The 24845-nt window shown below is 46.6% G+C and overlaps 2 protein-coding genes and 1 pseudogene across 3 annotated transcripts in view; all 3 read right to left on the reverse strand.

Annotated features, from left to right (window-relative positions):
* LOC311241980 overlaps positions 1 to 17731 on the reverse strand; it is a 33904-nt pseudogene extending 16173 nt beyond the window's left edge. The window contains exons 1-3 of the transcript XR_014620990.1: positions 17672 to 17731; positions 15638 to 16130; positions 693 to 760 (exon numbers count right to left, since the gene is read on the reverse strand). The product of XR_014620990.1 is annotated as an uncharacterized misc_RNA (transcript). The remainder of the gene's footprint in view (positions 1 to 692; positions 761 to 15637; positions 16131 to 17671) is intronic.
* LOC311241858 (cold-inducible RNA-binding protein B-like) lies at positions 8746 to 11833 on the reverse strand. The gene is made up of 2 exons (XM_084330792.1): positions 11774 to 11833; positions 8746 to 10230 (listed from the first exon to the last, which is right to left on the reverse strand). Exon 2 carries the CDS (start codon positions 10169 to 10171, stop codon positions 9734 to 9736), a length of 438 nt encoding a protein of 145 aa, XP_084186918.1. The 5' UTR covers positions 10172 to 10230; positions 11774 to 11833; the 3' UTR covers positions 8746 to 9733.
* Positions 17732 to 20554: 2823 nt separating the features above from the next.
* Positions 20555 to 23640, reverse strand: LOC311241859 (cold-inducible RNA-binding protein B-like). Its single transcript, XM_084330793.1, has 2 exons — positions 23581 to 23640; positions 20555 to 22039 (listed from the first exon to the last, which is right to left on the reverse strand). Exon 2 carries the CDS (start codon positions 21978 to 21980, stop codon positions 21543 to 21545), a length of 438 nt encoding a protein of 145 aa, XP_084186919.1. The 5' UTR covers positions 21981 to 22039; positions 23581 to 23640; the 3' UTR covers positions 20555 to 21542.
* Between the last annotated feature and the right edge of the window lie 1205 nt (positions 23641 to 24845).

A 24845-nucleotide genomic window follows, 5' to 3' on the forward strand; every position in this document is an offset into this window, starting at 1 on the left:
AGAGATGGATCATACAATGGGTCTTCTGCGAGTTGGTGGACGGTTTCGCCACCTGGACATCTCCTCCTCTACCGACATCCACCCCATAGTTCTCCACCCTGGCCATGCAGTGACAAAACTCCTCATCAAGGATGTGGATGCACGCCTACTCCACCCGATCGGGTCTTTGCAGAAGTCAGGCGCCAGTACTGGGTCCTGCGGGGTAGACAGGCCATCAAACATCATCAAAGGACCTGCCCAGAATGTAGGAAGTGGAGAGGGAAGCCGGTGGTTCCAATGATGGCCGACTTACCTCCTGCCCGCTTGCGGATCCTTAAGCCGCCATTCTTCTCGACAGGAATCGACTGCTTCGGGCCATATACCATCAAGGTCGGGCGGGGCACCAGAAAATGTTGGGGAGTCATCTTTAAATGCCTGACCACTCGCTGTGTCCACTTAGACCTGCTGAGTAGTATCGACACCGATGCCTTCCTCTTGGCTTTGAGACGATTCATCGCCCGGAGAGGCACCCCCTTTGAGATTCTCTCGGATCAGGGGACGAACTTCCGAGGTGCAGAAAGGGAACTGAGGGAGGCATTCGCCTCGATGGAGCCACAGCTGCAGTTCAACCCACCAGCAGCTCCCCACTTTGGTGGTGCCTGGGAACGTGAGATACAATCCGTCAAGAAGGCTCTGCAGGTGGTGATCGGTACTCAGCCTCTCCAGGAAGAAGTCCTGCTCACTGTTATGGTCGAAGTGGAAGGCATCCTCAATGCCAAACCTTTAGGATACGTGTCGTCAGACATTGCGGATCCGGACCCTGTGACACCAAACATGTTGCTGATGGGGCGGCGGGACGCCTCCCTGCCACAAGTGTCCTACGCTCCGGACCTACTCACCAGGAGACGGTGGCGGCATTGCCAAATGATGGTGGACCACTTCTGGGTGCAATTCCTCAGAAGCTACTTGCCATCCCTTCAAGTCCGCCAGAAGTGGCGACAACACACTGATGGTCTCCTCCAGGACACCGTCGTGATGATTGTCGACCCTCAGCTGCCACGTGCTCACTGGCCCGTTGGGAGGGTTGTCAGACTAAATGCAAGTGCAGATGGATGCATCCGGTCGGCTGAGGTCCGAGTTGGAGACAAGACGTACCTACGACCGGTAGCACGCCTTGTCCAGCTGCCGGCTGTGGCACACGATGTTGACAATCCATAGACCTCGGTAGCCACTTAGGGAATTTGACTGTTTACATAATAGCTATGCTATTCTTGGGGCGGCTGTTGTAAATTCCCCATGATTTGTTATGCTGTGTATTGTCATTTCCAGTCAGGCACTTCTTTGATGGCCCAGGGGTCCTATTATTTATAGTCTGGCATCTCTCTGGACAGCCCAGGGGTCCTAATGGGTTTAAATACAGCGGCCATCTTGCCGCCCATGTGTTCCATTGCTGTCTGCTTTCCCAGTGAGAGAGTGCGTTCATGAACTAAAACACCACTCACTCAATCTTTGATTGCTCCATCGACCTGGATGGAAGCATATCGCTCAACAACAGAATCCTTAATAAATACGAAAGGACTGTTCTCTGTGTCTGCGTCCGCTCTCTGACCGGGGTGTGCCCTTCTGGATGAAGTGGCTCCAGCAAACTTTGCAAACAAGCATTATATCTTCAATAGAGAGGATTTTAGAGAAGCTGCCGCCCGCCAGACAAGAGCGCTTTAGGCGGCAAAGAGACCACCGTGATCCTAACGGTCCCGAACCATCCCTCCTCGATTTAGCCGACTTCCTGACGAGAGAAGTCAGCAGCCTACGCTTGGATACATTCGTGCGGAGCACACCAAGCTCCAGAGAGGGACCTAGGAGAGTAAACGATGGAAGAAGATCAGTGACTGTCATGCACCAATCAGAATCAGTACCGAGCAGTAAGAACCACAGTACCCCCTCGAGAAAAGAGAAGTGGAAGATGGTGTGCCCGTACTGCGAGAAGGAACACTGGCTGTCACAATGTGACCTGTTCAAGAAGATGAATGCAGAAGAAGTGAGTCAATGGATAAAGTCCAACAGGCGCTGTTACCGATGTGCGCGCAGTCACATGGCAGCCGAGTGCCGCCTAAAGAAGAGGTGCAGTCGGTGTGACGGAGCCCACCTAGATGTCCTACACGACAGTAACAGAAGAAAGCCTGCACCTGCACCATCGAGCAGCACAAAGGCAAGTGTCATGTACATTGACCCCGCCAGCAGCAGCGGCGCCCAGGTGCTCTTAAAGGTAGTCCGTGTAACATTGAGCCACCAAGATAAAGTCATGGACACTTACGCCGTCCTTGATGACGGGTCAGAGAAGACCCTTCTCCTCGCATCCGCTGCGGCCCAGCTGGGACTGCGGGGGAGCGAGAACCAGATGACGATTCGGACAATAAGAAGAGATTTAAAGACGATAAAAGGCGAGAATGTCTCCTTCACTATCGCAGCAAGCGGGCAGCCAGAGAGACGGTATAGGATTACAAATGCTTTCACCAGCCAAGAAATAGGACTATCACAGTACACCTACCCCATCGCCAAACTGATGGATAAATATGTGCACCTGCGTCAACTACCTATCCCGCTCATAGACGGCGCCACCCCGACCCTGCTGATAGGCTCCGACCATGCAGACCTCATAGTCCCGATAGACCGGGTCCATACAGGACCCAGAGGCTGTCCTGCAGCAGTCGAGACCCGCCTAGGATGGACATTACAAGGCCCCCTCGCTAAATCTCTCAACCGAACAGCAGCCACTAGCTGCCTCCACTCCAGAGTGACAGAAGAAGACACCACTCTCCTGCAGCATGTCGAGAGGCTATGGACACTAGAGACAATGCCCTTTAAGAACGAAAAGAAAGACATTCGTTCTAAAGAAGACATTTACGCCATAAACCTCCTCGAGCAAGGGACAAAGAGAGTCACAGTCGGCGGAGTGATGAGATACGCAACTCCACTCCTGAGGCGAGAGGGAATGCCCACCTTTCACGCCACGAAAGAAGCTACGGAGCGGTATCTATTGAACACAGAGCGGCGCCTAGCCAAAGACCCCGCTCAAGAGAGTGTGTACCGCGCTGAGATTGAGAAGCTAATCACAGCGAGACACGTAATGAAGATTGACATTAAAGAGGCCGATCAGACGACCGAATCATGGTACGTGCCGCACCACAAGGTCCACCACAACGGCAAGGATCGCATTGTGTTTAACTGCAGCTACCAGATCGGATCCCAGAATCTGAATAAAGAGCTCTTGCCCGGCCCCACACTCGGCCCCTCTCTACTAGGCGTGCTACTACGCTTCCGCCAAGACAAGGTGGCTATCAGCGGGGATATCAAAGGGATGTTCCTGCAGGTGAGACTAGTGGAGGAGGATAAGCCCCTACTGCGGTTCCTATGGAGAGAGAGGATCGGAGATGAGCACCCAGCCATCTACCAATGGGAAGTCCTCCCCTTCGGAACCACATGCAGCCCGTGCTGTGCTACATTTGCACTGCAGAAACACGTCGCAGAGGACCCAGCAGCAGATGAAGAGGTCCGACACAGTGTGAAGAACAGTTTCTACGTGGACAACTGTTTACAAAGCGTTTCGACCCAAGAAGAAGCCGAGGCTCTCCTACTCAAGCTACGCGCCTCCCTGATCAAAGGCGGCTTTGATCTCAGGCAGTGGGCCAGCAGCGACCCGCAAGTATTGCGCAGCCTCTCCCCCGCGGACAAGGCAGCCAGTAGAGAGACCTGGATGGCGACCATCCCAGGAGAAGCCCAAGAAATGACACTAGGACTAGTCTGGTGCTTCAAAACAGACTCGCTCCACTATAGACACAAACCCCTGACCACGGAGCAGGGAAGGTCGACGGCGATACCGACCACCAGACGGAGTGTGTACAGAACACTCGCCAGACAATATGACCCGTTGGGATGTATTCTACCTTACACCACCAGGGCAAAGATGATTGTACGAGCACTATGGGACAAGGACCAGGGCTGGGACGACCCAATACCCGCACACCTTGCCTCCACATGGAGAGAGTGGGAGACGGAACTCCGCTCACTCCCAGGCGTCAACATACGCCGCAGCTACTTCCCACCCACAGTGAGGCCAGAGACATGCAAGATGGATCTACACGTCTTCAGCGACGCCTCCGAAGTAGCCTATGGATCTGTGGCCTACTTGCGTGCCCAAGAGAAGGGAGGAGAGATACACACCGCTTTCATCCTGGCTCGCTCAAGAATAGCCCCACGAAAGCAACAATCTATCCCGCGTCTAGAGCTCTGCGCAGCCCTAGCAGGAGCGCATCTAGCCACGTTAATCCAACGTGAACTCACCATCCCGGTGCAAAGAACAATCTTGTGGTCAGACTCTACGACAGTACTCACATGGATCAAGTCTGATTCATGCAGATACAAGGTCTTCGTGGGAGTCAGAGTCACAGAGATTCAAGAGTTAACAGAAGCAGCGAGCTGGCGGTATGTGGACACCAAACACAACCCAGCTGACGTCATCACCCGGGGAATGTCCCTAGATGACCTCACCCGTCACAACATCTACAGTGACGGACCAGAGTTCCTCAAGCTCCCGGAAGAAGAGTGGCCTACGCCCACCCCACGGGAGGCGAGTAAAGAGGAGGCTGAAAACAAGAAACCTATGTTCTGTGGATTGAGCACAGTTGCCTCCACAGACCCCAACATAGATGATTGCCTCACCCTACAGAGTGCGCAACTAAAGACATTCCTGTGGCACCACCCAGAGATTCAGCCCACCACTGACATTTCAGCAGCTGACTACGAAGAAGCAGAACTTCTTCTACTACAACGAGCCCAGAGAGACTCGTTCCCCGATGAGCTAGACTGTCTACAGGGAGGAAAGCCCGTCCCATCAGACAGCAGACTGCTCCACCTGGCACCCGAGAGTGACGCCCATAATCTCATCAGAGTGGGTGGTCGTCTGCGGAGAGCCCCCGACCTACCGGATGACGTTAAGTACCCGATAGTCTTGAACAGCCGACACAAGGTCACAGAGCTGATCATAAAGAAATACGACGAGGATGTGCACCACGCAGGAGCAGAGAGAGTCTTCGCGGAGATCAGACGTCGCTATTGGATACTTCAAGGGAGAGAAGCAGTGTGACGCTTCCAGCGAACCTGTCTAGACTGCCGAAAGTGGCGCGCGCAGCCCAGCATACCCCGGATGGCTGACCTACCTCCCTGTCGCCTCCGACTCGGCGACAAGCCCTTTCACTCCACAGGCATGGACTGTTTTGGCCCGTTGTATATAAAGAAAGGAAGAGGAACCGAGAAGCGGTGGGGTATTGTATTCAAATGCATGACCACCAGAGCGATACATATCGAACTCCTTCCAACCATGAGCACAGACTCATTCCTTATGGCCTTCCGAAGATTCACATCGCGGAAAGGAAAACCGTCTACATTGTTGTCTGATCACGGGACAAACTTCAAAGGCGGAGAAAGAGAGCTGAGAGAGAGCTTCCAAGCTATGGGCCCAGAACTTAAGACCCACCTCGCTCCATCCCAGATTGACTTCCAGTTTAATCCCCCGAACGCACCCCACTTCGGTGGAACCTGGGAACGAGAAGTACGTTCTATAAAGACAGCCCTGTACGCCGTGGTTGGGGCCCAGACTGTGGCGGAAGAAGTCCTAATGACAGTCCTCACGGAGATCGAGGGAGTATTGAACTCCAAGCCCCTCGGTTACGTCTCAAGTGATGTAGCAGATGTCGACCCAGTCACCCCCAACACACTCTTGATGGGGCGGCTGGACCCCGCGCTACCCCAGACAATGTACAGGCCTGAAGAAGCGAACGGCCGAAGAATGTGGAGGTACAGTCAAGTACTGGCTGACAAGTTTTGGAATAGCTTCCTACTCCACTATCTACCGTCTCTACAGACCCGCCAGAAGTGGGTAAAAGAGAGAGACAATTTGACAGAAGGAACAGTCGTCATGATTATCGACCAGTCACTACCCAGAGCTATGTGGCCGGCTGGCCGCGTAAGCAAAGTGATCACCGGTGCCGATGGCAAGGTCCGAGCAGCTGAAGTGCTCGTCCAAGGGCGGGCTTACACACGACCCGTGGCGAGGCTAATAGAACTGCCAAGACTCCCAGACACTATCGATGACGACCATGACCCCACGACTTTGTGAGTTGACTGACCCTTACAGCGGACCTTGAGTGGTAGACAGTGCGGTTAATCTGTCTCTGCTTAGCTAATTAGGTGGGACTAATTAGGGGGCGGCTGTTGTGAAGGATCAGATTAAACCGAATATATATATTTATTTATGGATATATATTTAATAGTATTTGTATATCGTTTGATATCCCTTGTATATTCTTTGTACATATACACTGAATATCCCTTTAGTCTACTACAGCCCATAATAGTTCATTCTCTCATTGGACAAGAACCTGGCGCCAGCAGACAAGCCCCTTGAGTCAAGTTCAATAGTGCCGACGAACATGTCCCAACTAGCCCCGGTTCCGCGTAGGAATACGGCTACCAAAATACGAATGGTACTATTTGTTCACCGTGCATATAAATATGGCGCAAGTAAAGTAGAACTTTCTTTTAGTCCATTAGTCCTTTACCCTCCAACCTAGTAACAGACGTGAAGCCTCACCCACGACCCACGTGTGGTGCAGTATGGCCTATTTGGCCCCAGAATAGGCATTGAGACCTCGTGTAAATTCATAGCTGAATTGTCATAGTTTGGCACTGTACCGTCGAGTGGGACGTATTTCTATTAAGTTAATAATAGTCTATTATGTATGGTGCATCGTTCGGTTAGAGTTCTAAAGTGAGCAGCACCCCCATCGTTTCCTCGCGTTATCTAGAGTCTTAACCAGGCTGGGCAGACCACGCGTGGTGCTTTCATCCGAGGAGTTCTGGGCGAGGACGAGTGGACCTGCACATTGGATTACCTACCCGGACGACTGCTGAGCCTATACGGCATGGAATATCTATTTGCTTTGGGTGCTTTGATTTGTGGAGCGGATAACAGCCAACGCCGGTGAGTGTTGGAATTACCCCCGAGAGGAGCCCCAGTGAGACGGCGCTCAACCCAGACCGAGGCCGCCTCGCTTCTCCTTCGTTGTGGACCTACAGCTACCGTCTACAAGAGGGCCCAAGTGTATTCATCTGTGGATCAAGATCCTGCGGGCACTGTGTTCTGTACCTGAATTCTCCCCAGGAATCGTTGGCCAGATGGGATGCAGCTGACGGCTCTCCAAACCCCCCCCCCCTACTGACTTACAACCAGCAGGACCCCTTTAGTATCCCGCTATAATCCTTAAGTACCATCGCTATAGTTCCCTAAAGAACCAGGTTGTATACTTGCTTCCTGCGTAACCAGAGATTGGACATTCAGTGTTGATTTGCCTACGAATACTCATTTGCCTTACAAGTGCATTCAAATCATAAATGTAATTAAGTGAATGTTGTATATACCTTTTGCTATATTAAACCTTCGACTGTTATATTTGTGTGGACCTGATTTCATATGTGGGAAAGTGTTCATCATACTTAGATATCGTGTACTGTATGGCCAGACGTTAAAGTACATCAAGCGGTAGTGGTTTAATGATACCATACTTATCAATACAGTCAGGGAATTGTACCCCTCAGTTACAAGTACTGTCTATCTGTATGTCGTGTATGTCATATATGTTATGATGAATTGAAAATGGGGGACCCTGATGTAAACAAGACGAAAGTCTTTCTCTGGTCTGCATCCCCTTAACAATTTGTGTGTATTGAGCTGTACTGTATTGTACCCATTCTGCAATCTGTTAATAACGTTTTCAATCAATCTGTTACAGTGGGTGACAATATTGTCACAAGGAAAGATGAAATTACATACCGGGGCTCCATCCTAGAGGCAAATCTTTCCTGTGACAAAATGGCAACCAATGTAATAAAAAAAAGTCAACCAACAAACAAGATTCTTGTACCGGATCTCCTCTCTGGTAAGCAAGAATACCCTGAAGACTTAACAGGAGCACTCATTCAAGGGTACGACTATGCTTGCACCTCATGGTACCAAAGCACCTCATGCCCATTTTGACATCCTAGGATGGCAGAGTACAGCAGCTTGCAATGGGCCTGGTCTACAAGATACACTACACCACTAAAATGCCCAGGTGGAAATACTTCCAAAAGGTCAGTGAATTCCACGACCACAACACCAGAGGGAGTTCCACAAATCATGTTCAACCCAGATTCGGCTCAAACAAGGGACTAAACACGTTTCGCAATTATGCCACAACAATGTGGAACCGGAACGCCCTACCCACAGCCGTAAAATAATGTGTATCCCTACCCACCTTCAAAGAGCATCTACGGGAGGGTGCAATTCGAAACTGGCCCCCGTAAATGTCCCAACCCCCTCCTAATGTACAGTTTCTTCCACCTCAAATGTATATATTTTCTTTTATGATCCTCCCATCGGATCCCGGAGTCCTGGGTCCCGTCAACATATTCAATCACAGATGTCATTACTCTATATTCATTCCTCAGTGACCTTGAGTCAGCGCCGCCATATTCACTCAGTTCAGATCCGTATCGACCCTCATTTGGCTGTTAAACGTCAAGTACAGGCAAGAGAGACAATTGTCGAGAATTGCACTCCCCTACATTTAGCTGACGCTTTTATCCAAAACAACTTACAAGTTCTGTACAACAAGTAAGCAGGAAGGAAACAACTCTGGCAGCTAAGAGTAAGTAACATTGTAAATCAAACAGTGTTGAGACTTTTTATTTTCCCTGAATCGTTTAGTAGGCTCAATGACAGTATATCAAAAATAAATTAAACTTTAATGTTGATACAAAGAACAGAAAGTACAAAAATGCTCTCATTCCGAGTTTTATAATCCGTGAGAGAAGTTAGACATCGATCACTTATACAAGTTCAGTTCATTCTAACAGCACATTTAAAATGCAGACGTTGAGCAAAGCAAAAAACACACATTGAACAGCCGACCACATTAGGTGTGTAGTTCACCAGTCTGAAAGGAATTAACTTTTTTTGGAAACTGAATATACAGGACCCTCGGCTAATCTATATTTAAAATTTAAAAAAAAATTACATGGCTGAGGCATTGCTGCCTAGCAAGCAACACTTAGGAATGTACTACGAGACACAAAAGCCTGTACGAGCTACTAAATGGATTTCTCAGTCAATAACTTGGCAGGCGGTAGGTTGGACAAGCATTAAAATGAAGCATAACTCAAACAAAAGTAAAACAGCCCTATTGAATTTCCCCTACATCCGGGGGAAAACAGGAGCTGCTTAACAGTGCAAGGTAGGAATGGTGCTTCAAAATCCTGGCTGATCAAGAAAAAAAAGCAGCTAGATCATTTCGATTGTAGAGTTTTCCAATTTCTCATTTAACGGCACCAATCAAATCAGATATTGTACTTAGTTAATAGGTGAGGTTAGAAAAAAGCTGCAAGAACAATTGCCCTCAAGTAGGAAAAAAATCTTCAACTTGTGTTTAAACATAGTTTGTCAATGAATGGCCAAAACTATGGCTACATTTGCACGATGCTTGAGCTGCAACATAATAGAACTACAAAAAGAATCGGTCAACAACACGTGGACATTTCTTAAGGGAGCGCATCTTTTAAATACAGCCAGTCAATGGATGATCTTGAATCGGGGAGAGTTTCTCGTGTGCAGCATAGCTGTATGATCCAGAGCGCCCCCCGTAGCTACCCCCGCTTCTAACTACTCCCTGTATCCACCGCCACTTCTGTATCCACCACCGCCGTAACTCCCACCGCCGCCAGAGCTACGCTCTCCATAGCCGCCTCCGCCGCCGTATCCTCCTCCGCCGCCGTATCCTCCTCCGCCGCCGTATCCTCCACCTCCGCCGTATCCTCCACCACCACGACCTCTGCTGCCGCCGCCGCCACCCTGCCCTGCTTCATTCACACGAATGGCTCTGCCGTCCACAGTCTTGCCGTCCATTCCATCCATCGCATCTTTGGCGTCCGCTGGGTTTTCATATGTAACGAAGCCGAAGCCGCGAGACCTTCCCGTCTCTTTGTCCATGATGACGTTGCATCTGGCGACGTTTCCGTACTTTGAGAACGCTGCCGCCAACGAGTCATCGGTGGTGTCGAAGCTCAGTCCGCCGACGAAAAGTTTTCCCTCGTCGGACATCTTTTGTCTGTAAGCTACAGTAGCAAACTCGTGGCAAATGGAGGACCCGTGCGGTGCTGCTGCAAGTGAAGAGTGGGAGAGGTGAGACATAATTAGCATAGTAGGCAGTAATATAGGTGAGGTACATTCCTTAGTTAGCAAAGTTCATAATAGTACAAGGTTATTTCAGTCGACGACAGCCAATTGGGCGTGTTTGGGTAATGGTTTTGGTTTTGTAGGGCAGTGCAGATTTAACCCAATTATGGCCAGAAGGAATGGTTGACAGCCTACATTTAATTGCTGGGCCTGAGCGGTGGCAAGAGTTAGAATTCCTTTTGGAACATCACCAGTGAAGACCAGAATAGAATCAAAGCCTCTGACGAATGACCCCTCAAACCGTGCCCTCTTTTCCTGATCCTCCAATCACAACGGTTGCTTTCCTCTGACAAAACAGTTTGTCCAAGGGAAGCAACAGTTGTGATTGGATCAAGAAAGGGGGGGTGGAGCTTATGTTACCGGCCTCAGACCTAGGAGAATCTGAATCGGCACAAGCGATACGCAGACAAGGGTGCGCTGTGGATCTGTGAATGATGTAGCCCCTTTCGGGTCTGTGATGCACGCCTGTCCGAAACCCTCGTGCAACAGAGTACCTTTGAAATGTCTGTGCGATACTTGTACAACGAGCGTTTTTCTGAGGACCAGTTCTTCAGAGTTAATTGTGGGATTTTTCTATGAAGGTATAAGGGACTGTGTATTCACTCGTCCAACCTTGTTGGCGTGCATCAGACCCGAAAGGGGCTATGAATGATGGAGAATAGACACCTTATCTCTTCTAGCCTCGCTCTGCTGGGAGTGGTTTGTTCTGAAGACAATATTCCTTTAACATTCCAATACTCCAATTACAATACTTTAATTCTTATTGTACAAAAATATAATAAACCAAATCATACAAAAATACAACCTTCAAATGTATTCTTTAGGAAACGAAATAAAGTGCAAAACAATTAACCTTTTGGCATAAATTCAAACTATCCTTGAAGTGCAACCAATAAACCACTTTGCATCGCCATCTATATTCTTACTTACAATTAATAAACTTAATACCTCATCCTGTAGTCCGAACAATCACATTCAATTCAATGTACAAAAACCAATTGTATACATCTTACATTGAATACACATTAGCTACATAACCTTAGCTCAAATACACATTGACGGTAACACGCACGTACACACACACACACAAGCACCGTCTATCTGTATGTCATGTATGACATATGTTATGATGAACTGAAAATGGGGGACCCTGATGTAAACAAGACGAAAGTCTTTCTCTGGTCTGCATCCCCTTAACAATTGTATGTATTGAGCTGTACTGTACCCATTCTGCAATCTGTTAATAAAGTTTTCAATCAATCAAAGCACCACGTGTACTACTGTCGGTGTAACACTGAAAATAGCTAGCTAGCAGTTAGCCATTATTCAACTCGACCATTTAAAAATACTCGTCCAAACTTGCAAACATGTTCATGTACACACTCAAAACGTTACATAACATGTCACTGACAGTTCACGTTCGTTTTTAAACATCGTTAGGAATGTTTTAGATAATTATTGTATTACCTGTGAATGGAGAATAGACACGTTATTTCTTCTAGCCTGGCTCTGCTGGCAGCGGTTTACTCTGACTGCGCATGCTTGGGAGCCAAGACTATACTGATTTCCTCTATCACTCACAGGAGCGCAGGAGCGCCATCTACTGACTTGGAAGTCTAATAATATGTAGCATCTCATTCAAAAATAAATGACTGTACAGTTAGAGTAGTTGTGAATAATCTTAAAAAATAGGGCTTGTAGGGCGGCTACGTGGCGTAGTGGGCAAGGCGCTCGCCATGAATGCGGAGACGCTGGGCTCGCCTGTTTGAGCCCAGCGCTCCACATTGCTTTCAGTTTAGCTGGTCGTTCATACTAATACACATTGGCCGTATTAGGGGGTGGGAAACTGATGGGTGGGGATCGGGCGTTGTGGACAGCGACTCCTACAGGTCGGTTGGTGCGCCTGCGCAGTAGGATCAGGAAGTGTCGGGGGCAGCGTGAGCCTCCCACGCGTTACTCCTCGCCACTGAGAGATCGAGCTGCGCAGGTGAAAAGATGCGACTGCTGTTACCTCAAGTACCGGAGGGGACTTGTGCTATGTATGACTTAGTCCACATTGCAGCCGGCTTGTGGGAGGCAAGAAACAGCGTTCGTGACAGGGGAGGGTTGAATTGGATGATGCGAAATTGGGATGGGAGAAAAATGTAGAAAATGGGAGAAAAAGTGGATAAAAAAAAAAAAAATAGGGCTTGTATGTTTTTGTATACAACTTTACATGGAGGCATTTTCAAACCCTCTACAATTAGATACATTGAAAAAGGTCTGAGCTGGGCCTGGCTCACTCCTACGACCTTACTGGACACCTCGATGAGCCTGCTTAGACTGGGCTGTTAATGTCTGGAGAATAAATGTCTGAACCAGATGTTAATACAAAAGAGATTCAATAAATAATTCAGTGACAATTGACTTTAGGGGGTACAGATAAGAGCTAAGAAACCAGTGCATAGGAACACATTCAACCCGATTAGTTACCTTTAGAATTAGAGGTAAACAATAAATTTGGGTAAATTGAGTTGAGTCAAATGGATAGTTCACCAAATGTAATTGGAAAGCCTTCAGGTAGAAGCCATTCAGGAAGGATTTCCTTTCACTGAGGATCTATTAAAATACAGAGCCCAAATAATTGCATTCAGTAACCACCTCAATCGCCCGGCCTTGAATGAATTATAACGGTTAAGCTACTACTTGTCTGAATCTGACCCTCAAGTCAAAACTCTTGTATTAACGTCGCAATTTCCAGTGAAAGTTTATTGGTTTCTCAGATTACTTCTGTAAAGGGCGGCTAAGTGGCGCAGTGGGCAAGGCGCTCGCCACTAACGCAGGAGATGCTGGGTTCGAGCCCAGCTCTCGGCGTTGCTACCAGCTTGGCTGGTCGTTCATACTAACACAATTGTCAGTGTTAGGGGTGGGAAAGCTGGTGGGTGGGGATTGGACGTTGTGGACGGCGACTCCTACAGGTCGGTTGGTGCGCCTGTACAGCAGAATCAGGAAGCATCGGGGGCAGCGTGAGCCTCCCATGCGTTACTCCTCGCCACTGAGAGGTCACGCTGTATAAAAAGATGCGACAGCTGCCTCCTTGTGTACCGGAGGGGACACGTGATGCAAGGCTTGGACCTCACTGCAGCCGACCAGTGGGAGGCATAGTCTAGCAACATTCGAGACAGGGGAGAATTGAGTAAAACAGAGTTCATTCTCTTTGGATCAAATAACAAACTCAGCAAGGCCAACGGCTACTCTGTAGCAGTACTGTCTATCTGTATGTCGTGTATGTCATATATGTTATGATGAATTGAAAATGGGGGACCCTGATGTAAACAAGACGAAAGTCTTTCTCTGGTCTGCATCCCCTTAACAATTTGTGTGTATTGAGCTGTACTGTATTGTACCCATTCTGCAATCTGTTAATAACGTTTTCAATCAATCTGTTACAGTGGGTGACAATATTGTCACAAGGAAAGATGAAATTACATACCGGGGCTCCATCCTAGAGGCAAATCTTTCCTGTGACAAAATGGCAACCAATGTAATAAAAAAAAGTCAACCGACAAACAAGATTCTTGTACCGGATCTCCTCTCTGGTAAGCAAGAATACCCTGAAGACTTAACAGGAGCACTCATTCAAGGGTACGACTATGCTTGCACCTCATGGTACCAAAGCACCTCATGCCCATTTTGACATCCTAGGATGGCAGAGTACAGCAGCTTGCAATGGGCCTGGTCTACAAGATACACTACACCACTAAAATGCCCAGGTGGAAATACTTCCAAAAGGTCAGTGAATTCCACGACCACAACACCAGAGGGAGTTCCACAAATCATGTTCAACCCAGATTCGGCTCAAAACACGTTTCGCAATTATGCCACAACAATGTGGAACCGGAACGCCCTACCCACAGCCGTAAAATAATGTGTATCCCTACCCACCTTCAAAGAGCATCTATGGGAGGGTGCAATTCGAAACTGGCCCCCGTAAATGTCCCAACCCCCTCCTAATGTACAGTTTCTTCCACCTCAAATGTATATATTTTCTTTTATGATCCTCCCATCGGATCCCGGAGTCCTGGGTCCCGTCAACATATTCAATCACAGATGTCATTACTCTATATTCATTCCTCAGTGACCTTGAGTCAGCGCCGCCATATTCACTCAGTTCAGATCCGTATCGACCCTCATTTGGCTGTTAAACGTCAAGTACAGGCAAGAGAGACAATTGTCGAGAATTGCACTCCCCTACATTTAGCTGACGCTTTTATCCAAAACAACTTACAAGTTCTGTACAACAAGTAAGCAGGAAGGAAACAACTCTGGCAGCTAAGAGTAAGTAACATTGTAAATCAAACAGTGTTGAGACTTTTTATTTTCCCTGAATCGTTTAGTAGGCTCAATGACAGTATATCAAAAATAAATTAAACTTTAATGTTGATACAAAGAACAGAAAGTACAAAAATGCTCTCATTCCGAGTTTTATAATCCGTGAGAGAAGTTAGACATCGATCACTTATACAAGTTCAGTTCATTCTAACAGCACATTTAAAATGCAGACGTTGAGCAAAGCAAAAAACACACATTGAACAGCCGACCACATTAGGTGTGTAGTTCACCAGTCTGAAAGGAATTAACTTTTTTTGGAAACTGAATATACAGGACCCTCGGCTAATCTATATTTAAAATTTAAAAGAAAATTACATGGCTGAGGCATTGCTGCCTAGCAAGCAACACTTAGGAATGTACTACGAGACACAAAAGCCTGTACGAGCTACTAAATGGATTTCTCAGTCAATAACTTGGCAGGCGGTAGGTTGGACAAGCATTAAAATGAAGCATAACTCAAACAAAAGTAAAACAGCCCTATTGAATTTCCCCTACATCCGGGGGAAAACAGGAGCTGCTTAACAGTGCAAGGTAGGAATGGTGCTTCAAAATCCTGGCTGATCAAGAAAAAAAAGCAGCTAGATCATTTCGATTGTAGAGTTTTCCAATTTCTCATTTAACGGCACCAATCAAATCAGATATTGTACTTAGTTAATAGGTGAGGTTAGAAAAAAGCTGCAAGAACAATTGCCCTCAAGTAGGAAAAAAATCTTCAACTTGTGTTTAAACATAGTTGGTCAATGAATGGCCAAAACTATGGCTACATTTGCACGATGCTTGAGCTGCAACATAATAGAACTACAAAGAGAATCGGTCAACAACACGTGGACATTTCTTAAGGGAGCGCATCTTTTAAATACAGCCAGTCAATGGATGATCTTGAATCGGGGAGAGTTTCTCGTGTGCAGCATAGCTGTATGATCCAGAGCGCCCCCCGTAGCTACCCCCGCTTCTAACTACTCCCTGTATCCACCGCCACTTCTGTATCCACCACCGCCGTAACTCCCACCGCCGCCAGAGCTACGCTCTCCATAGCCGCCTCCGCCGCCGTATCCTCCTCCGCCGCCGTATCCTCCTCCGCCGCCGTATCCTCCACCTCCGCCGTATCCTCCACCACCACGACCTCTGCTGCCGCCGCCGCCACCCTGCCCTGCTTCATTCACACGAATGGCTCTGCCGTCCACAGTCTTGCCGTCCATTCCATCCATCGCATCTTTGGCGTCCGCTGGGTTTTCATATGTAACGAAGCCGAAGCCGCGAGACCTTCCCGTCTCTTTGTCCATGATGACGTTGCATCTGGCGACGTTTCCGTACTTTGAGAACGCTGCCGCCAACGAGTCATCGGTGGTGTCGAAGCTCAGTCCGCCGACGAAAAGTTTTCCCTCGTCGGACATCTTTTGTCTGTAAGCTACAGTAGCAAACTCGTGGCAAATGGAGGACCCGTGCGGTGCTGCTGCAAGTGAAGAGTGGGAGAGGTGAGACATAATTAGCATAGTAGGCAGTAATATAGGTGAGGTACATTCCTTAGTTAGCAAAGTTCATAATAGTACAAGGTTATTTCAGTCGACGACAGCCAATTGGGCGTGTTTGGGTAATGGTTTTGGTTTTGTAGGGCAGTGCAGATTTAACCCAATTATGGCCAGAAGGAATGGTTGACAGCCTACATTTAATTGCTGGGCCTGAGCGGTGGCAAGAGTTAGAATTCCTTTTGGAACATCACCAGTGAAGACCAGAATTGAATCAAAGCCTCTGACGAATGACCCCTCAAACCCTGCCCTCTTTTCCTGATCCTCCAATCACAACGGTTGCTTTCCTCTGACAAAACAGTTTGTCCAAGGGAAGCAACAGTTGTGATTGGATCAAGAAAGGGGGGGTGGAGCTTATGTTACCGGCCTCAGACCTAGGAGAATCTGAATCGGCACAAGCGATACGCAGACAAGGGTGCGCTGTGGATCTGTGAATGATGTAGCCCCTTTCGGGTCTGTGATGCACGCCTGTCCGAAACCCTCGTGCAACAGAGTACCTTTGAAATGTCTGTGCGATACTTGTACAACGAGCGTTTTTCTGAGGACCAGTTCTTCAGAGTTAATTGTGGGATTTTTCTATGAAGGTATAAGGGACTGTGTATTCACTCGTCCAACCTTGTTGGCGTGCATCAGACCCGAAAGGGGCTATGAATGATGGAGAATAGACACCTTATCTCTTCTAGCCTCGCTCTGCTGGGAGTGGTTTGTTCTGAAGACAATATTCCTTTAACATTCCAATACTCCAATTACAATACTTTAATTCTTATTGTACAAAAATATAATAAACCAAATCATACAAAAATACAACCTTCAAATGTATTCTTTAGGAAACGAAATAAAGTGCAAAACAATTAACCTTTTGGCATAAATTCAAACTATCCTTGAAGTGCAACCAATAAACCACTTTGCATCGCCATCTATATTCTTACTTACAATTAATAAACTTAATACCTCATCCTGTAGTCCGAACAATCACATTCAATTCAATGTACAAAAACCAATTGTATACATCTTACATTGAATACACATTAGCTACATAACCTTAGCTCAAATACACATTGACGGTAACACGCACGTACACACACACACAAGCACCGTCTATCTGTATGTCATGTATGACATATGTTATGATGAACTGAAAATGGGGGACCCTGATGTAAACAAGACGAAAGTCTTTCTCTGGTCTGCATCCCCTTAACAATTGTATGTATTGAGCTGTACTGTACCCATTCTGCAATCTGTTAATAAAGTTTTCAATCAATCAAAGCACCACGTGTACTACTGTCGGTGTAACACTGAAAATAGCTAGCTAGCAGTTAGCCATTATTCAACTCGACCATTTAAAAATACTCGTCCAAACTTGCAAACATGTTCATGTACACACTCAAAACGTTACATAACATGTCACTGACAGTTCACGTTCGTTTTTAAACATCGTTAGGAATGTTTTAGATAATTATTGTATTACCTGTGAATGGAGAATAGACACGTTATTTCTTCTAGCCTGGCTCTGCTGGCAGCGGTTTACTCTGACTGCGCATGCTTGGGAGCCAAGACTATACTGATTTCCTCTATCACTCACAGGAGCGCAGGAGCGCCATCTACTGACTTGGAAGTCTAATAATATGTAGCATCTCATTCAAAAATAAATGACTGTACAGTTAGAGTAGTTGTGAATAATCTTAAAAAATAGGGCTTGTAGGGCGGCTACGTGGCGTAGTGGGCAAGGCGCTCGCCATGAATGCGGAGACGCTGGGCTCGCCTGTTTGAGCCCAGCGCTCCACATTGCTTTCAGTTTAGCTGGTCGTTCATACTAATACACATTGGCCGTATTAGGGGGTGGGAAACTGATGGGTGGGGATCGGGCGTTGTGGACAGCGACTCCTACAGGTCGGTTGGTGCGCCTGCGCAGTAGGATCAGGAAGTGTCGGGGGCAGCGTGAGCCTCCCACGCGTTACTCCTCGCCACTGAGAGATCGAGCTGCGCAGGTGAAAAGATGCGACTGCTGTTACCTCAAGTACCGGAGGGGACTTGTGCTATGTATGACTTAGTCCACATTGCAGCCGGCTTGTGGGAGGCAAGAAACAGCGTTCGTGACAGGGGAGGGTTGAATTGGATGATGCGAAATTGGGATGGGAGAAAAATGTAGAAAATGGGAGAAAAAGTGGATAAAAAAAAAAAAAATAGGGCTTGTATGTTTTTGTATACAACTTTACATGGAGGCATTTTCAAACCCTCTACAATTAGATACATTGAAAAAGGTCTGAGCTGGGCCTGGCTCACTCCTACGACCTTACTGGACACCTCGATGAGCCTGCTTAGACTGGGCTGTTAATGTCTGGAGAATAAATGTCTGAACCAGATGTTAATACAAAAGAGATTCAATAAATAATTCAGTGACAATTGACTTTAGGGGGTACAGATAAGAGCTAAGAAACCAGTGCATAGGAACACATTCAACCCGATTAGTTACCTTTAGAATTAGAGGTAAACAATAAATTTGGGTAAATTGAGTTGAGTCAAATGGATAGTTCACCAAATGTAATTGGAAAGCCTTCAGGTAGAAGCCATTCAGGAAGGATTTCCTTTCACTGAGGATCTATTAAAATACAGAGCCCAAATAATTGCATTCAGTAACCACCTCAATCGCCCGGCCTTGAATGAATTATAACGGTTAAGCTACTACTTGTCTGAATCTGACCCTCAAGTCAAAACTCTTGTATTAACGTCGCAATTTCCAGTGAAAGTTTATTGGTTTCTCAGATTACTTCTGTAAAGGGCGGCTAAGTGGCGCAGTGGGCAAGGCGCTCGCCACTAACGCAGGAGATGCTGGGTTCGAGCCCAGCTCTCGGCGTTGCTACCAGCTTGGCTGGTCGTTCATACTAACACAATTGTCAGTGTTAGGGGTGGGAAAGCTGGTGGGTGGGGATTGGACGTTGTGGACGGCGACTCCTACAGGTCGGTTGGTGCGCCTGTACAGCAGAATCAGGAAGCATCGGGGGCAGCGTGAGCCTCCCATGCGTTACTCCTCGCCACTGAGAGGTCACGCTGTATAAAAAGATGCGACAGCTGCCTCCTTGTGTACCGGAGGGGACACGTGATGCAAGGCTTGGACCTCACTGCAGCCGACCAGTGGGAGGCATAGTCTAGCAACATTCGAGACAGGGGAGAATTGAGTAAAACAGAGTTCATTCTCTTTGGATCAAATAACAAACTCAGCAAGGCCAACGGCTACTCTGTAGCAGTACTGTCTATCTGTATGTCGTGTATGTCATATATGTTATGATGAATTGAAAATGGGGGACCCTGATGTAAACAAGACGAAAGTCTTTCTCTGGTCTGCATCCCCTTAACAATTTGTGTGTATTGAGCTGTACTGTATTGTACCCATTCTGCAATCTGTTAATAACGTTTTCAATCAATCTGTTACAGTGGGTGACAATATTGTCACAAGGAAAGATGAAATTACATACCGGGGCTCCATCCTAGAGGCAAATCTTTCCTGTGACAAAATGGCAACCAATGTAATAAAAAAAAGTCAACCGACAAACAAGATTCTTGTACCGGATCTCCTCTCTGGTAAGCAAGAATACCCTGAAGACTTAACAGGAGCACTCATTCAAGGGTACGACTATGCTTGCACCTCATGGTACCAAAGCACCTCATGCCCATTTTGACATCCTAGGATGGCAGAGTACAGCAGCTTGCAATGGGCCTGGTCTACAAGATACACTACACCACTAAAATGCCCAGGTGGAAATACTTCCAAAAGGTCAGTGAATTCCACGACCACAACACCAGAGGGAGTTCCACAAATCATGTTCAACCCAGATTCGGCTCAAACAAGGGACTAAACACGTTTCGCAATTATGCCACAACAATGTGGAACCGGAACGCCCTACCCACAGCCGTAAAATAATGTGTATCCCTACCCACCTTCAAAGAGCATCTATGGGAGGGTGCAATTCGAAACTGGCCCCCGTAAATGTCCCAACCCCCTCCTAATGTACAGTTTCTTCCACCTCAAATGTATATATTTTCTTTTATGATCCTCCCATCGGATCCCGGAGTCCTGGGTCCCGTCAACATATTCAATCACAGATGTCATTACTCTATATTCATTCCTCAGTGACCTTGAGTCAGCGCCGCCATATTCACTCAGTTCAGATCCGTATCGACCCTCATTTGGCTGTTAAACGTCAAGTACAGGCAAGAGAGACAATTGTCGAGAATTGCACTCCCCTACATTTAGCTGACGCTTTTATCCAAAACAACTTACAAGTTCTGTACAACAAGTAAGCAGGAAGGAAACAACTCTGGCAGCTAAGAGTAAGTAACATTGTAAATCAAACAGTGTTGAGACTTTTTATTTTCCCTGAATCGTTTAGTAGGCTCAATGACAGTATATCAAAAATAAATTAAACTTTAATGTTGATACAAAGAACAGAAAGTACAAAAATGCTCTCATTCCGAGTTTTATAATCCGTGAGAGAAGTTAGACATCGATCACTTATACAAGTTCAGTTCATTCTAACAGCACATTTAAAATGCAGACGTTGAGCAAAGCAAAAAACACACATTGAACAGCCGACCACATTAGGTGTGTAGTTCACCAGTCTGAAAGGAATTAACTTTTTTTGGAAACTGAATATACAGGACCCTCGGCTAATCTATATTTAAAATTTAAAAGAAAATTACATGGCTGAGGCATTGCTGCCTAGCAAGCAACACTTAGGAATGTACTACGAGACACAAAAGCCTGTACGAGCTACTAAATGGATTTCTCAGTCAATAACTTGGCAGGCGGTAGGTTGGACAAGCATTAAAATGAAGCATAACTCAAACAAAAGTAAAACAGCCCTATTGAATTTCCCCTACATCCGGGGGAAAACAGGAGCTGCTTAACAGTGCAAGGTAGGAATGGTGCTTCAAAATCCTGGCTGATCAAGAAAAAAAAGCAGCTAGATCATTTCGATTGTAGAGTTTTCCAATTTCTCATTTAACGGCACCAATCAAATCAGATATTGTACTTAGTTAATAGGTGAGGTTAGAAAAAAGCTGCAAGAACAATTGCCCTCAAGTAGGAAAAAAATCTTCAACTTGTGTTTAAACATAGTTGGTCAATGAATGGCCAAAACTATGGCTACATTTGCACGATGCTTGAGCTGCAACATAATAGAACTACAAAGAGAATCGGTCAACAACACGTGGACATTTCTTAAGGGAGCGCATCTTTTAAATACAGCCAGTCAATGGATGATCTTGAATCGGGGAGAGTTTCTCGTGTGCAGCATAGCTGTATGATCCAGAGCGCCCCCCGTAGCTACCCCCGCTTCTAACTACTCCCTGTATCCACCGCCACTTCTGTATCCACCACCGCCGTAACTCCCACCGCCGCCAGAGCTACGCTCTCCATAGCCGCCTCCGCCGCCGTATCCTCCTCCGCCGCCGTATCCTCCTCCGCCGCCGTATCCTCCACCTCCGCCGTATCCTCCACCACCACGACCTCTGCTGCCGCCGCCGCCACCCTGCCCTGCTTCATTCACACGAATGGCTCTGCCGTCCACAGTCTTGCCGTCCATTCCATCCATCGCATCTTTGGCGTCCGCTGGGTTTTCATATGTAACGAAGCCGAAGCCGCGAGACCTTCCCGTCTCTTTGTCCATGATGACGTTGCATCTGGCGACGTTTCCGTACTTTGAGAACGCTGCCGCCAACGAGTCATCGGTGGTGTCGAAGCTCAGTCCGCCGACGAAAAGTTTTCCCTCGTCGGACATCTTTTGTCTGTAAGCTACAGTAGCAAACTCGTGGCAAATGGAGGACCCGTGCGGTGCTGCTGCAAGTGAAGAGTGGGAGAGGTGAGACATAATTAGCATAGTAGGCAGTAATATAGGTGAGGTACATTCCTTAGTTAGCAAAGTTCATAATAGTACAAGGTTATTTCAGTCGACGACAGCCAATTGGGCGTGTTTGGGTAATGGTTTTGGTTTTGTAGGGCAGTGCAGATTTAACCCAATTATGGCCAGAAGGAATGGTTGACAGCCTACATTTAATTGCTGGGCCTGAGCGGTGGCAAGAGTTAGAATTCCTTTTGGAACATCACCAGTGAAGACCAGAATTGAATCAAAGCCTCTGACGAATGACCCCTCAAACCCTGCCCTCTTTTCCTGATCCTCCAATCACAACGGTTGCTTTCCTCTGACAAAACAGTTTGTCCAAGGGAAGCAACAGTTGTGATTGGATCAAGAAAGGGGGGGTGGAGCTTATGTTACCGGCCTCAGACCTAGGAGAATCTGAATCGGCACAAGCGATACGCAGACAAGGGTGCGCTGTGGATCTGTGAATGATGTAGCCCCTTTCGGGTCTGTGATGCACGCCTGTCCGAAACCCTCGTGCAACAGAGTACCTTTGAAATGTCTGTGCGATACTTGTACAACGAGCGTTTTTCTGAGGACCAGTTCTTCAGAGTTAATTGTGGGATTTTTCTATGAAGGTATAAGGGACTGTGTATTCACTCGTCCAACCTTGTTGGCGTGCATCAGACCCGAAAGGGGCTATGAATGATGGAGAATAGACACCTTATCTCTTCTAGCCTCGCTCTGCTGGGAGTGGTTTGTTCTGAAGACAATATTCCTTTAACATTCCAATACTCCAATTACAATACTTTAATTCTTATTGTACAAAAATATAATAAACCAAATCATACAAAAATACAACCTTCAAATGTATTCTTTAGGAAACGAAATAAAGTGCAAAACAATTAACCTTTTGGCATAAATTCAAACTATCCTTGAAGTGCAACCAATAAACCACTTTGCATCGCCATCTATATTCTTACTTACAATTAATAAACTTAATACCTCATCCTGTAGTCCGAACAATCACATTCAATTCAATGTACAAAAACCAATTGTATACATCTTACATTGAATACACATTAGCTACATAACCTTAGCTCAAATACACATTGACGGTAACACGCACGTACACACACACACAAGCACCGTCTATCTGTATGTCATGTATGACATATGTTATGATGAACTGAAAATGGGGGACCCTGATGTAAACAAGACGAAAGTCTTTCTCTGGTCTGCATCCCCTTAACAATTGTATGTATTGAGCTGTACTGTACCCATTCTGCAATCTGTTAATAAAGTTTTCAATCAATCAAAGCACCACGTGTACTACTGTCGGTGTAACACTGAAAATAGCTAGCTAGCAGTTAGCCATTATTCAACTCGACCATTTAAAAATACTCGTCCAAACTTGCAAACATGTTCATGTACACACTCAAAACGTTACATAACATGTCACTGACAGTTCACGTTCGTTTTTAAACATCGTTAGGAATGTTTTAGATAATTATTGTATTACCTGTGAATGGAGAATAGACACGTTATTTCTTCTAGCCTGGCTCTGCTGGCAGCGGTTTACTCTGACTGCGCATGCTTGGGAGCCAAGACTATACTGATTTCCTCTATCACTCACAGGAGCGCAGGAGCGCCATCTACTGACTTGGAAGTCTAATAATATGTAGCATCTCATTAAAAAATAAATGACTGTACAGTTAGAGTAGTTGTGAATAATCTTAAAAAATAGGGCTTGTAGGGCGGCTACGTGGCGTAGTGGGCAAGGCGCTCGCCATGAATGCGGAGACGCTGGGCTCGCCTGTTTGAGCCCAGCGCTCCACATTGCTTTCAGTTTAGCTGGTCGTTCATACTAATACACATTGGCCGTATTAGGGGGTGGGAAACTGATGGGTGGGGATCGGGCGTTGTGGACAGCGACTCCTACAGGTCGGTTGGTGCGCCTGCGCAGTAGGATCAGGAAGTGTCGGGGGCAGCGTGAGCCTCCCACGCGTTACTCCTCGCCACTGAGAGATCGAGCTGCGCAGGTGAAAAGATGCGACTGCTGTTACCTCAAGTACCGGAGGGGACTTGTGCTATGTATGACTTAGTCCACATTGCAGCCGGCTTGTGGGAGGCAAGAAACAGCGTTCGTGACAGGGGAGGGTTGAATTGGATGATGCGAAATTGGGATGGGAGAAAAATGTAGAAAATGGGAGAAAAAGTGGATAAAAAAAAAAAAATAGGGCTTGTATGTTTTTGTATACAACTTTACATGGAGGCATTTTCAAACCCTCTACAATTAGATACATTGAAAAAGGTCTGAGCTGGGCCTGGCTCACTCCTACGACCTTACTGGACACCTCGATGAGCCTGCTTAGACTGGGCTGTTAATGTCTGGAGAATAAATGTCTGAACCAGATGTTAATACAAAAGAGATTCAATAAATAATTCAGTGACAATTGACTTTAGGGGGTACAGATAAGAGCTAAGAAACCAGTGCATAGGAACACATTCAACCCGATTAGTTACCTTTAGAATTAGAGGTAAACAATACATTTGGGTAAATTGAGTTGAGTCAAATGGATAGTTCACCAAATGTAATTGGAAAGCCTTCAGGTAGAAGCCATTCAGGAAGGATTTCCTTTCACTGAGGATCTATTAAAATACAGAGCCCAAATAATTGCATTCAGTAACCACCTCAATCGCCCGGCCTTGAATGAATTATAACGGTTAAGCTACTACTTGTCTGAATCTGACCCTCAAGTCAAAACTCTTGTATTAACGTCGCAA

This window comes from Notolepis coatsorum, assembly GCF_963971535.1.
Source record: "Notolepis coatsorum genome assembly, chromosome: 15".
In the NCBI taxonomy this organism is placed as follows: Eukaryota; Metazoa; Chordata; class Actinopteri; order Aulopiformes; family Paralepididae; genus Notolepis; species Notolepis coatsorum.

Coding starts and splice junctions, on each gene's coding strand:
- LOC311241858 (XM_084330792.1), bottom strand. CDS start 10,171: ATGTCCGACGAGGGAAAACTTTTCGTCGGCGGACTGAGCTTCGACACC.
- LOC311241859 (XM_084330793.1), bottom strand. CDS start 21,980: ATGTCCGACGAGGGAAAACTTTTCGTCGGCGGACTGAGCTTCGACACC.